This window comes from Panthera uncia, chromosome E1 (genome assembly GCF_023721935.1).
Source record: "Panthera uncia isolate 11264 chromosome E1, Puncia_PCG_1.0, whole genome shotgun sequence".
In the NCBI taxonomy this organism is placed as follows: Eukaryota; Metazoa; Chordata; class Mammalia; order Carnivora; family Felidae; genus Panthera; species Panthera uncia.
In genome coordinates, this window is record NC_064814.1 from 56,163,795 (window position 1) to 56,177,870 (window position 14,076).

Genomic DNA, 14,076 nt, shown 5'->3' on the forward strand with positions numbered 1-14,076 from the left:
TGTCCCCGCCGCCCCCCGCCGCGTCTCCCCCGCCGGCCCCCGGGCCGCCCGAGCGGCTGGAACCTTCCGCTCTCGGATCCAGAAAGGCCCTCGCCCTCGCCGCCCGGAGGAGCCCGGCCCCCGTGGCTCCCGCAGCCGCCGCCTCCTCCCCCAGCCCGGAGCGCCGCCGCGGCTCCCGGCGGGTCTGGAGAGAATAGTAATAACCTTGAAGGCTCCGCACTTTGCGAAGTGGGCTGAGTTGGCCGTCGCGACTACCTGTGTCGAGTGGGAGGGGCAGAGCCGCAGGCTCCCCATTGCAGGGGGGGAGAGAAACTGAGGCTCGGGGAGGCCCCGTGACTTGCCCAAGGTCACACGGGGAGTCTGGGGTAAAGGCGGAAACCCAACCCAGGTCGCTCAACTCCTCCTCCTGGGGTCGTTGTTTTTGTTTTTTTTTTTTTTTGGTCCCGGGCTCCTGGGCCCTCTCCTGTTACCTGGGATTGGGTGGAAGGCGAGGGTTTAAGGGGGTAAACTCGGGCCCTTCTTGGACGGCTGTGGGGAGAAGTGGGGCTGGGGGAGGGAAGGCAGTACCTTTCCCCAAACCCACATTCAGCCGGAAGGGCTGTTTCCAATTATCCTGGGGGAAGGGAGGAGGGTTTGCCTTTTTGGGTGTAAGAACCCTCCCTCGCTTTCAGCATCTCTGGGCAGAGGTGACATTCCTCTCCCCTCTGCCGTCACAGGCCCCCAGTCCCTTCCCTCTGATGGTGAGGTCCCAAAGCAGATCCCCCGCTGACAGTCTCTTCAGAGCCCCCTTCTCAGTGTCTGGCGAGGGAGGGGGTGGGGCGGAGGCACTGCCTGAAATAACCTACTCTCCCCCCCCACCCCAACCCCCAATCAAGCGGATGGATGGAGAAGCGGGACCAGGGACAGCTGCCCAATGGAAGGCTCCCGCCCTTGTCCCGCATCTATCCGAAATACGGAATGTGACGCCTGTGGTTTCTCGGGAGGCACCTTTACTCTTTCGTATGTGTCCTTGACTCTGGCCACTCAGTCGCCTGCCTCCTGGGGGAGTCCAGGGGAGAGGCGGGTGCTCCTGCTCCCCTTCCCCCAGAGCTGAGTAATGGTCCCTCTGCTGCCGGATGGTGGTAAACAGTGTCGAGCGCGAGTGAGCGGGTGTCTTGTCTGTCACCGTCTGCACAGTCTCACGCAGTCACACCCAACAGTCTGACACACCGCTCCTGCCCAGCCACCGCTCACCCTGACCCCTGCCGCCCCCACCTTGGGACCGAGATTTCAAACAGGTTCCCCCCCCTTCAGTTTACCGAGTTGCCTAGCAACTGGCCAGTCAATGGCATGAAGCCCCACCCCCACTCCCTTGACTTCACACCGAGCCCCGCAGCCCCATTGGCTCCCGCCTAGTCCCACCTCTCAACCCCGGTGTCGGTGTCGGGAAGGAGCCGCCAGCCCCCACGGCTGCTGGACAAGGGGGCCCACCTGTACCCCACCCGGCCCCATCCCCAGCATTTGCCTCCCCCCAAAGACAGGAAGACTCTGGTACCATATAAAACCTTTTTATATCAACTCGCCCCCACCTTCCTCTGTCCCTCCCTGTCCCTGCCCGTCCCGGTGAGCGTCAGCGACCCCGGTGTCCTGGCCCCCCCCACACCACCAGAGCTGAAGCTGACTTTCAAAGCGGACGTGGCGCATGGAAAGCAGAGGAAGGTCCCCCCGCTGCTCCCCTTCGTCCTCACTGTCCGTGGGCTCCGGAAACACACGCTGACCCGACGCGGTGGCCAGCAATGGCAGGCTGGGGTGCAGGCTGCAGGGAGAGACAGGCAGGGCCTGTCAGCATCCTGAGAGAGGATGCCTGTTCCCTCGGCACCCCCGTCCCTCCCCAACCCGAGCCCCAAGATCTGTGGCATTAACCGACGACCTCACTCCGTTGGTGCAGTCCTTCTGGGGCAGAAAACTCAGCACTGGCTCCGGCTTCCCCTCGCGTCCGGCCCCACTGGTGTCCCACACGGACACCACCCCGTTGGTGCTTCCGCTCACTAAGAACTGCCCAGTCCTGGGGAGAAGAGAAGCCTGTTGACACGGAGTCATCACCCCCAGGGGCAGGAACCCCTCACGGCCAGGGGCTGGGACCTACGGCTGGGCTCTGACATCCCGGGGGCACTGGGACGCTGGGCAGGAAGGACTCGGTCACTCACGGGTCCAGATCGAAGTAGACGCGCTGATTGGTGGTCACCTCTCGACTCAGGGACCACAGTGGATGACCGGGCTGCCGGAGATCCCAGCACAGAAGCTCAGCATCCTGAAGACACAGACCAGGGGCCTGGAGTCCATTCCCCCTCCCGCACGAGACGTCCCCGCTCGTCCCCCGCTTGGGGACGTCCCCGTCCCCAAGGTTTGCAGACACTCCCTTAGCTTGGCTTAGTTTTTTCCCACGTCCGACCCCAACACGTCACAGACTGCATCCCCACTGCTGCCTTCTGTGCGCCCTCTTTGCGATCTCAGGACGTGACCCCTACCTTGCGGGCTCCTGAGAAGAAGCGGTTGCCATCGGGGTGAAAGCAAAGGTGAGTGACGCCTCCTTGGTGTCCTCCCAGCAAGGCAAGAGGGGAGCCGTCGTCACAGGCATACAGACCCAGGGAACGGCCGTAGGAGCCACAGGCATAGAGCGGCTGGGCTGGGCTGAAGGCTATGCAGGAGATGATGCCACTCTGGCCCTGCTTTTTTGCTAGAAAGGGACGGAACAAAGTTGGGGACGGGGCAAGGACACCGGACATTAACCGGGCTGATCAGGGGTGCATCTCTGTCTCTTGTTCCACGTGCAGGGAACCAGGGCCTCCCCTGTCCCGTCTGCCTCAAGCAGGCTAACGATCCCTGATGCTCCCCAGATCCTTCTATCCCCGCAAAGGACCTAAATTCTTTTTCAAGACTTATTTCTTCCTTCTCAAATCTGTTTCTCCTCGAAGGGATGGAAACCTAAAGGCTTATAGGAAAATGAAATCCACCTCACTTCCGATTTCCCAGAGAGACCAAGATTTTAGAGATCAAGAGGCACACGGCCGACAGGGCACGGGCTCAGGAGTGAACCAGGTTGACCTTGGGAGAGTTTCGCCTCCTCCCTGAATCTGTTTTCTCCTCTGCCCCCCGAGTATGACCTGCCTCCCTGGGCTGTACTGAAGACGACGTGACGGGCCCGGTCCCCCGGCTCACACGAGGCCCCTCTGCACGTGGCAGTGTCCTCCCCCTTCCTCCTCTCCTGGGAGGCACAGATGCTCACCAAACGTGGCTCGGACCTCGCAGTCACGGCCAGGCCGGGCCGTGGAAAAGACACGCACGGTCCTGTTGAAGCCACAGAAGAGCTGGGAGCCGTCCGGGGAGAAGCAGAGCGAGTGGGCTGCCGTCAGCTCGTCCTAAAGGCAGGAAAGCCGTGCAAACAGCCTCAGGTGGCCCCCGGGAAGGAGCTGGGTGAGGACGAGCCCTGGGACGGGCGGGGAGGCCCCTACCAGGTGGTTGTAGGCACGGAAGGAAGCCCGGAGCTGTCCAGTGAACGCATCCCAGATGTGAATGGGGTTCTCCCGGCTGCTGCTGGCCACGCTGAGAGAGACACGGACACTGAGGCCCCGGTGCTGTCGAAGGAAGGGGAGGAAGCCAACTGGCCGGCCCTCTCAGCCCGCATCGAAGGGTACAGCAGCCTTCCCTCCTCCCGAGCCCCCTGCCAGTCCCTTGCTCGCTCTCCGTAGAGGATCCCCTTGAAACTTGTGGGTGGGGGGAGGGACGCTGAGAGGGGAAGGCGGAGGGGAGGCAAAGGACATCACTTACTAGGAGGTGTCTGGCTCAGTTGAAGACATCAGCGAATACCAGCAGTAATCGTAGATGGTGTCACCTTCCACCATTCGAAGGACGGGGGCCTGGACAGAGATGCAGGAACGCCTGGGTCACTGGCAGGAAAAGGAGGCAGACTCGTGCTACAGAAGCTTTATGCCAAAGGGGGACTGTCTGTCGGCACTTAACCGGGGGGAGAAGGCAGATGGTGTCGATACGAAGAACAGAATCCTGATCTCAACAGTCAAGGATCAGCTCAGACTGTCGTGTCGGATTTGGGCCACCAAATGCCATACAGACTTCTTCTTTTGCTTTTTAAACACTTAAGAAGAAACAAGCCTGGTGGCTCAGTTGGTTGAGCCTGCATCTGACTTCAGCTCAGGTCATGATTTCACAGCTCATGAGTTCGAGCCCCACATCAGGCCCTCTGCTGTCAGAGGGGAGCCCGCTTTGGAGCCTCTGTCCCCCTCTCTCTCTGCCCCTCCCCTGCTTGTGATGTCTGTCTCTCTCAAAAAATTCTTAAACTTTATTTTTTAAATTTTTTTTTTGAGAGAGGGCATGAGCGAGGGGCAGACGGAGAGGGAGAGGGAGAGTGGGAGAGAGAAAGAAGGAGAGAGAGAGAGAAGCAGGTCTTATGCTCACCCAAAATGGAGCTCAAACTCACAAGCCGTGAGATCATGACTCAAGCCGAAGTCTGATGCTTAACCAACTGAGCCACCCAGGTGCCCCAAAATACATAAACTTAAAGAAAAAAAGGAAGAAAAAAACAAAAGAAAAAAGAGAAAAGTAAAGAAAAGAAACAAAAACTACAAACCATTGATACCAATATTTACCGAGCACCTACTAGATGCCGTTAGATCCTTTAAAAAATCGTATTAAACAGTTCAAACATGCAAAGAAGTAGATTTAAAACTTCCTGTGACTCCTCCACCCAGCTTAAAAAAGGAAAATACAAGGCAGTTAAAACTTCTTCCCAAGGACACCCTCCCTCAGAGGTATTCGTCCATTTCTTTAGAAACGAGAAACACCCAGACGACGTCGTCTACCGTGGTCTTGCGTGGCCTTTACCTTTAATACCGAAGGTACCAGACCTTTTGCATCCCTTTGTGACTGGGGGATTTCACCGCAGTGACACGCTTAGCTCTAACTCAGGCACCTTCACCGCTGGGCAGCACCCCACACACTATCCTTCTCTGCTGACAGTCACCCACGTTTTTCCATATGTTGGGTGGAGGGCTTTGAACATTCTGGTACGCGTGTGGGAGGGCCTCTCCGCAGCTTCTGCCAGATGACCGGGCTCTATGGCACCCACTCTGCCAACTCTGCCGATCGGGGTCACCCGTTGGCCCAGAGGGATCATCCGGATTCACTCTCCCACCGCCACTGTGCGGCGTGCAAGGGAGTGCCCGTGGCCCCTTGGTGCGGCCAGACCTCCAAGTTTTTGCCAATAAAAGGCTGTGCTGGTGCCTGGGGGGCTCAGTCGGTTGAGCGTCCGACTTCGGCTCAGGTCACGATCTCACGGTTCGTGAGTTCGAGCCCGGCGTCGGGCTCTGCGCTGACAGCTCGGAGCCCGGAGCCTGCCTCGGGTTCTCTGCCTCCCTCTCTCTCTGCCCCTCCCCTCCCCTGCTCGTGCTGTCTCTTTCTCTCTCAAATACAAAATAAGCATTTAAAAAAACTTATTTTTAAAATAAGGCTGTGAAGCGGAACTTCACTGGACTACGAAGTTGCCTTTCCCCCATGACCACTAGGGTCAGACGTTCACCTACGTTCAGTATCCGCTTAAGCACACCTCTTCGTAAGTTCTGCTCACTTTTCCAAGTTACTGGCTTCTCCTTCCTGATCGGAAGGGAGTCTTTCAATCATCTGGGTAACAGCCCTTTGTCAGTTATTTGCTGGCCCTCGGCGCGACGTCACGCACCCATGCCCTCAGCCCCCGCTCCGAACACACACGTCAGGCCGCCTGGCACAACGCTCCGCTCACACATCCCACGGGCACCTCACGCTCGGCTTGTCTGTGACAGACCCGGCTTCCGCCTCCTTCAAACCTACTCCCCCCCTCCCCCCCCCCCGGCCGGGGCTCCACATCCAAGTGTGGAAGCCGCAAATCTGAGCGGCAGCCTTGACCACTCCTACCCCTCACCCACTTTCCACTCCTGGTCCAGCCCGCGCAAAACCAAGTAGCGGCCGGCGATCCAAAATCTTGCCGGGTCCGCCGCCCCGGGGTCTCTCGAACGTGTCCACGCCCTTTCGTTCCCACCAAAGCCACCGCCTTCCTGCCAGCATTTGTGCGAGTCTGCGTGTTCTCCGGGCCTCCCCGCACCGCCGCACCCCAGCCTGCCCGCCCGTTCTCCACGCTGCAGCCACGAGCGGGCCACGGAGACCTCATCGGGCTGGAATCCGGCCCCGCGTCACTCTCCTGCTTAAAATGTCCAGTGACTCCGGGTAACCCTCAGTACGAGACCCGATCTCCTTACCAGGTGTTGGCCCCTACCCACCTCTCATGGCGCACCCCTCCGTACTCACCCCTTTAGAATCTCCACATCCCGGTGGGACTCCCAGCTCCCAGAAGGTGCCAACGTACCGTACTCCCGATCGACAGGCTTTCACACACGCCAGCATCCAGGTCTGGAATGTTCCTCCTTCGCTCCCCTCAACAATTCCTCCTGGCTGAATGCCGATCACGCTTCCGGTCTCTTGGAGGCGTCTTCCCCTGCGAAGCCTCCCCTAACCCCTCTTGCGGAGCAAGGAGCCCCGCTCCGTGTTCCTACAGCCCTCTGCCCCTCGCCCTGCGTCGTACCCATCTGAGGAGGCAACAGTCACACCTGTCCGGCTCACCACGTTTTCCCCAACACCTAGCGTATCACCGGCAGTCAGAAAGAAATGTTCTGATGAGCGAAGACAGAAGACGGTTCCAGTAACATGAGGCCCCCAATAGTGACCTGACTTAAAGCGGGGACAGTGGAGTAGGGAGAAGCAGATGGAACCCAGAGATAAGGGGACTCGATGGGGGGGGGGGGGGGGGGGGGGGGGGTCAGGGAAAATGAAAGGATGAGACCAGCCTTCTGGTGTGGATACCTGACGTCACCACGACGGTAGAAAGACTTGGGGTGCACAGGACAGCCATGAGGTGCCCATGTCCTTGGTGAATGAGGGAGAACCAAACGGCACAAGCCTCAAAGGAAAAGTTTTTACAAGAGAGAGCACAAGTGTCTGGATGCAGCATTTGGGGGATGAGGACAGCCCCCCTCCAAACCTGAGATGTGCAGGTTCCCCTGGGTAGGGCAAGGGCCCCAGGGCAGGGACAGAACTCAGGACTGAGGCTGGGGAGTTAGGGATAGGAGTTCCAGAAAGCTCCGTGAAAAGGCACAGAAGGGAGGAGAGGAATTAAGAAAGCATGCTGGGAAGAAGAAACAGGTGCATGGAGGGAGGGGCGCCTGGGTAGCTCAGTTGGTTAAATGTCCCGTTTCGGCTAAAGTCGTGATCTCACAGTTAGTGGTTCAAGCCCCGCATCTGAGCTGTCAGCGCAGAGCCTGGAGCCTGCTCGGATTCTGTGTCTCCCTCTCTCTCTGCCCCTCCCCTGCTCGCACTCCGTCTCTCAAAAATAAACAAACGCTAAAAAAAAAAAAAAAAAAAAAAAAGAAACGAGTGTATGACAATACTCAAAAGTGACCTCCTCCCATTTCCCCACCTACACTAACTGTATCCATTTCCAAATCCTAAACTTGCAGACACATGAAGTGTAATCATCTGATGCGTGCACTTGTGATACAACTCGTACACACGGCTAACAGCAGTTTAAAAAAAAAAAAGAAGAGCTTTTGAAAACAGACTGGGTATCTGTCTACAAGATGTAGAACAAATATTGATACTTTTGACCTAGAGTATTTCTTATCAAACTTCTCTTAGGAAAAGAATCTCCGTCAAAACACATGAAGATGTTCACTGAATAATTTAGGATACAAAAATCCTGGAAACAACCCAAATGCCCAAAGCAGGGGAATAGGTATGAAAATCATCAATCGCGGGCACTCGGTGTAGTCTCATACACCATTAAATACGGTAACTATGGAGACCGAAGCACCACGGAAATCACTTAGGAGCCGACTGTTAACAAAACAAAAAAGCAGCGTACAAAACCAGCTACTGTAGGAACACAACCACATAAAAAGCCTCCGTACTGTACAGGCCGAAAGAAGAGGGGATAATTTAAAGGCTGAATTTTGTACAGTGGTGGCTAATGATGCCTTTTCTCTTTCACCATTCCCGTTTTTCCTAAACGAATGGTGCAATAAATTCTCACCCTGCCGCGCTTCCAGAAGCTCTTCTAACGACCCCTGCTCCTGAGCTCTTTCGGGACGGCCCACCATGCCCACCCGGCCCCCGAGACAACACCTGCAAGAACGGGGCCTGGAGCGCCCTGCATGTCGCACAGAGATCGCCAACAGGGGCGGCCTCTGCCTGTTAGGTGAGCGACCAAGCCGTCCCCGGGACTGGGCCCCCATCTTCGAGGCGGCCGTCACCACTTTCTCTCAGTCCCCATCTTCAAGGTGGCCGTCGCCACTTTCTCTCGTTCTCCTCCTCCCCAGGGCACACCTCAGGGACAGGAGGGGGCGGGGTGAGTGTCAACCTTGCTCACGGTAGCCATTTCCAAATCTTTTCGCTTCCCCAAACTCCAGCTTCTCCGCATTTAAAAAATATACATTTATTTATTTTGTGTATGTGACAGAGACAGAGAGAGAGAGAGAGACAGAATCCCAAGCAGGTCCCATGCTGTCAGCTCAGAGCTTGACTCCAGGCTCCATCCCATGAACCACTAGATAGTGACCTGAGCCGAAATCAAGAGTCAGATGCTTAACCAACTGTGCCACCCAGGCACTGCCTTAAGCTCTTTTTTTAAGATTTTACTTTTATTTTAGAGAGAGAGAGCGAGCGCACGCGTGCGTGAGCAGGGGAGAGGGGAGGGATGGGAGAGAGAGGAAGAGAAAGTGGGAGGAGAGAGAGAGACAGAGACAGAGAGAGAGAGAGAGAGAGAGAGAGGGTCTTAGGCAGGCTCCAAGCTCAGCACGGAGCCGGACTTGGGGCTCAATCCCATGACCCTGGGATCACGACCTGAGCCAAAATCGAGACTCACACACTCAGCCGACTGAGCCACCCAGGTGCACCTTAAGATTTTATTTTTAAGTGATCTCAACGCCCAATGTGGGGCTCGAGCTCACAACCCCGAGATCAAGGCTCACCACGCTCTACTGAGCCAGCCAGGAGCCCCAGCCATACTCCTTGCCACCACACGGGCCCCCCACCTTTCTGTCACCCTCTCCGATTCACTGCCTCGCTCCCCGCAGATGTTCCTGTCGCCGCACCATCTCTGGCCACCGTCTCCCACCTGGCCAGGTAACTTGCTCTCTTTCCACCATGACAATTATTCTGCTTCATCAAAAACACATTTACGATCCACCTCCTTGTCCGCTTTCCATTTGAGTCCGCCGCCGCCCGGATGCCCCTGCAGACGCTCTCAAGACACCCGCCTTTCTCGGCCGGCAAACCCCAGCCACACCAGCCTCCTCTGCCGCGCTTGACCCAGCTCACACCCACCACCGGTGTCCACCGAATACAGAAAAGGCGCTGGTTCGTACACGGCCCGCTAATTCTTTTGCTGCTCCCGACGGCTGTGTGGGGTGGGTGCTGTTGCTGTCATCCTCATGTCACACACAGGAAAAACGGGCTCGATTCGCTTGCTGGGAAGCGACGCACAAGGAAGTTAACGGATCTTACCTTAAACGGACGGCAACAAATTCCTAGAGGGCGCTGAGCACAGAACAGCGACGTTACCGCATTCCTCGCCGGTTTGGATCTTCGACTCGCCGACTCGCCGGGACCAGCCATCCCCGCCTCCTGCTCTCTCCCCACAGACCCCCTTCCTTCAGCAGGTCAGCTCCCTCTCTGCTTCCCTGAGAAGCCAAGAGAGGAGACCCACAAACCCTCCGACCCCCAAATGGCTGCCTCTCTTCCTACCTCGAGAGAGCGTTCCCCACCGAACCAAGTCCTCTGATGGGCTCCGGATCCTGTCCTCGGCCAGCCTCTCAGGGACCTGTTACCCGCCTCTCCCCTTCAGCATCCATTCCTCCGTGTCTACGGGGTTATTCCTGACGCTGCAGAAGCACCCCGCGAACCCTCCTTTGGCCCCACGTTCCCTCTGGCCGCCATTCCGTTTCTCGACACCCTTCCGCAAGAAAACTTTCCAAAGAACCGTCTGTACCTCCTCTACCCACGCTACCTGGGCTTCTGCCTCCATTGCTTTTCTCAAAGCGCTCCCGCTAAGGCCACTAACGCCTTCCGCCACTCTCTGCGTCTCGCCCTCGGCGGCATCGGACCTGACCCTGCCTCGGCCTCTGCCATCCGTCCTGCACGCCACCCCCATCTGCTCGAGCGCTCCGGGCTCTGTGTGAGCCTCCTCCCCCTCCAGCCACACGGTCCGGTCCTGACACTGAATCGTTCACAAGATGCCAGATCCCGCCCACGTGCTCCTCCACTTCCCAAAGTACATCCCAGCCCCGCCTTCTCCCCTGGCTTCACGGTTCACACAGACCTAAAAACGCTTCACTTGTCTGAGGCCTCCTCCTATCTGTTTCCTCCTCTGAGTAAATCGTACCACTGTCCCCCCGGGGCTGCGAGAACCCGGACGTCGCCAGTGATCGCCTCCTTCCCTGTACCGTCCACGTCCTACAAAATACGCTTCAAGCCCATCCACACCTCTCCACGTCTCCTGCCACCGCCTGGCCCCAGCCACCACCGTCTCTCACCTGGACCGTGATAAACTCATCCTGATGGGTCCCCCCGATTTCACTCTTGCTCACCACCATCCGCTCTCTAAACTTTGGCCTTCCCTTCACTCTTCTGTGTGTGTGTGTGTGTGTGTGTGTGTGTGTGTGTTTAACATTTATTCATGCTTGAGAGAGAGACAGAGAGAGAGCAGAAAAGGAGCACAGAGCCCGATGCAGGGCTTGAACTCACGAACCGTGAGATCTTCACCTGGGCTGAATGAAGCCAGACGCTTAACGGACTGAGCCACCCAGGCGCCCCACACTCTTCTGTCTTAAAACTCTCCCCTGGCTTCCCAGATAAACCCCAAATGGCCTACCCACCAGATCCAACCCGATATGGGTTGTGGAATCTGTCCTCACCACACTCTCCCCCTCACTGGCCTCAGTCCAGGCACACTGGCCTACTTCCCGTTCCTTGAACACACAAAGCTCCCTCTTAGCCCTGGGCCTCTGTAAAATCATTGCCTCTTCCCGGGACGTTCTTCACATAACTGACCCCATCACCCTTCACGTCTCAACTCAACCGTCTCCTGCTCAGAGCTCCTTCCTGACCAGCTTATCTCAAGTGGTCTCCTCTAGGGGCACCTGGCTGGCTCGCTTCAACATCTTGATCTCGGCCCAGATCATGGTCTCACAGTTCATGAGTTTGAGCCCGCGGTCGGGATCTGCACTGACGGTGCGGAGCCCGCTTGGGCTTCTTCTCTCCTTCTCCCAGCCCCTCCTCCACTTGTGCACGCTCGTGCTCGAGCTCTCTCTCTCTCTAAATAAACTTAAAATACATAAGTAAGTAAAGTGGCGTCCTCTCGTTACTTCCTCCTCGTTCTATTTATTTCCTTCACACCACTTGCTAACCTTTATAACGAACTTCCTCGTTTGACAGTTTCCACGTCTGTTGTCTGTCTCCCACACAAGACAGCAAACCAACTCTTCTGTCTCCTTCAGCACTTTATGCCGGCACCAAATAGGGTAACTGACACATTGGCAGTCGCTCAATAATTACCTGTAAGTCAACTAAATACCGCCGCGACAAACCCACCGTTCTTTGATGGAAAACACACATTCACGAGTAAAGAACGGGCAAACACCGCCTTAAATATCTCCGCGTCCAGGGTAGAACGTGCTACCTGTGAACGTTCGTGAAGAAACGTTCTGTTTGCGGTCAGGACACACGTGGGCTCAACTTTCTCCAGCCATGCGCAGGGCTGACCCGTGCAGCGTCCGGTGACGGGACAGAGGCAGCCCCTACCCTTACCATTTCTGCATATTCCAGCTGTTCCCCCTCATTGTACAGCTCTGGGGGCAGGTTATAAATACGCAGGATGTTATCAGCACTGTTGGTCAAGATGCAGGAACCATCAGGGGCCCTAGAAATAGGAAAGAGTTAGAAAGCTGGGCAGGGCTCTATTTTCCAAGTGCCAGGCTCCCCCTGGGGGTAGGTAAGCACCCCAAGACCCTGAGAAAAGTGGAAGACACATATTTCTAGGTGAAACGTAAGCTCAGTCCAAGAGGAACTTTTACTTTCTTCCCAACTCCCCCCTCGATGGGCTCTTCTCCAAGATAACTGGAGGGAGGTCTTTTTATGGTAAAAATCCTGGGCACGGTAATCCCCCCGCCCCATTACCCTTAACTTACCACTTACAGCCCTTCAAGAAGTTCTCGGGCTGGGTGCTGAACTCGGACCAGGAACCACTGAGAAATCGAGGTAGCTGGGAGAAGCTATAGCTCCAGGTGCTGGAAGGAAGATGGGGAGACAACAAGGCAAGGAGGAAAGGGGCCTGGTGAAGTGGGCCCCAAGACCCGCGAAGAAGCACACCTCTCACGCTCCCCATCTCCCCGGATCTCTGCGTCCACGCCATCACCACTTACCTGAATCCCTCATCCGCGGGAGGAGCTTCCTCAGACACACCTGCTGTGGGCTCTCCGGGCCCCAGCTCCGGCCTGTCCGTCTCTTCTGCAGGAGGGCTCACGTTCTCAGAAAGTTCTGGCTCCTCGACTGGAGGGCTCGGCTCCCTAGGAGTACCGAACCCCGTTTCCGGGGGGGCGGAGATAGAAGCTGAGCCTCCCTCTCCCGTCTCCTGGGAACCAGCTGAACCGGCCTTGGGATCTGGGGACAAGCGGGGCGGCTCGTCCCCATCGGCCGGCGGTGGTATCGGTTCAGGGTCCGGGTCTTTATCCGTCAGGGAAGCTTGAGGAGAGAGGCGGGCCGGGGCGGGGGCCGGGGCCGGGGCCGGGGCTAACACGGGCGCCTCCGGCGCGTTCATGCTGCCGAGGACGCGCGGCCACACTGGCCTCGGCCGGGCAACCCTCGCCCCGCCGCAGAGTTCGCAAGGCTCCGGACGCCGAACTGGAGCACCTACCTGCGCCTGCCTCCTTCCTCCGGGAGGGGGCGGAAGACCCCGGGAAGGCGAGGCGGACACAGGGACACCAAGGTGGCAAGCTCGGCGTTCCTCGACCCGCTCGGTCCCTAAGAGCCACGCGCTCTCGCGGGATTTGGCCGCACCTTTCAATTGGACCTCCGCCTCCCGATCGGATTTCGCGGGCGACCCGGGAGAGGGGCGGGGCAAGCACGTAACAGGTCACGAGGGTTTACCGTACCCATCACGCTCTGGGGCTCCCGGTGGCTGCTGGGTGTTGTAGTCCGAAAGCTTCCGCCTCTGTTTGAAGGGCTTGAGCTCCCCCTGCCGTCTCCCTCCGTCACTCTTAAAGCACCTACTCCCCCCTCACCTGCAAGAGGGCGCTAGCGCTATACTTGATTTTGATCCTTTTGCTTCTCATTCGCCAAATTCCTCACACTTCCGTCCCTTTTCATTCATTCAGTCAGTATTTATTATTGAGCTCTTCCTTGCGACCCAGTACTGTACCAGGCACTGAGAAATACAACAATGAGTAAGAGAGCAGCACAAGGGTTCTGCCCTCCCTAAAAGGCTGATGTTGCTGTGTATTTAAGGCAAGGAACACATCTTTGCAGAGAGCGGCAAGGGCTGTGAAGGAAATTAAACAAGATGGTGTGATACAGGGTATCTGAAGGAATACGTTGGATTGGGATATTAAGGAAGTCCTTCCTAAAAAGGTGGCATCTTAGCCGATGAGAAGAAACTATCCAGCTATCTGGGAGAGGGATGACAAGCGTCTTTCTTTCTTCCACCTTCATATTTGACACAGTGGCGGGAGTCTTCCAAAATGGTTTCCACCGATTCTGCCCTCCCAGTTCTGGCTGGTCGAACTTCCCCGCCCCAGTGTCAAGTAGCTGCAGCACCAGCACGACGAGAATCCTGTCTCACTCCCACCGCCCCCCGGCGAACTGCTTGCCCTTACTTGTCATGGCGACTGTCCAGCTTTGTGCCAGGAGCCTCGCGGGGGTTGCTGGGATTGGGATTTTCCCCTCCCATGTGCTCTGTCTGGCGCTAAAAGTTTTGAGCTTCTCAAAAGTCCAGAGCCACCATCC

General features: G+C 57.1%; 1 protein-coding gene across 1 annotated transcript; it reads right to left on the minus strand.

Annotated features, from left to right (window-relative positions):
- Positions 1 to 1,508: 1,508 nt before the first annotated feature.
- On the minus strand, positions 1,509 to 14,048 carry WRAP53 (WD repeat containing antisense to TP53). The gene is made up of 10 exons (XM_049637031.1): positions 12,498 to 14,048; positions 12,264 to 12,362; positions 11,884 to 11,995; positions 3,808 to 3,896; positions 3,492 to 3,582; positions 3,266 to 3,398; positions 2,508 to 2,716; positions 2,187 to 2,290; positions 1,910 to 2,044; positions 1,509 to 1,795 (listed from the first exon to the last, which is right to left on the minus strand). Exons 1-10 carry the CDS (start codon positions 12,890 to 12,892, stop codon positions 1,549 to 1,551), a joined length of 1,614 nt encoding a protein of 537 aa, XP_049492988.1. The 5' UTR covers positions 12,893 to 14,048; the 3' UTR covers positions 1,509 to 1,548.
- Positions 14,049 to 14,076: the final 28 nt, after the last annotated feature.

Bases quoted from the DNA above. Each gene is read 5' to 3' on its own strand.
- WRAP53 (XM_049637031.1), bottom strand. From the start codon at position 12,892: ATGAACGCGCCGGAGGCGCCCGTGTTAGCCCCGGCCCCGGCCCCGGCC. The intron at 3,583-3,807 runs GTAAGTGATGTC...TGTCTCTCTCAG, and splicing joins ACTGAGCCAGACACCTCCTA to CGTGGCCAGCAGCAGCCGGG. The intron at 3,399-3,491 runs GTAGGGGCCTCC...TCCTGCCTTTAG, and splicing joins TCCGTGCCTACAACCACCTG to GACGAGCTGACGGCAGCCCA.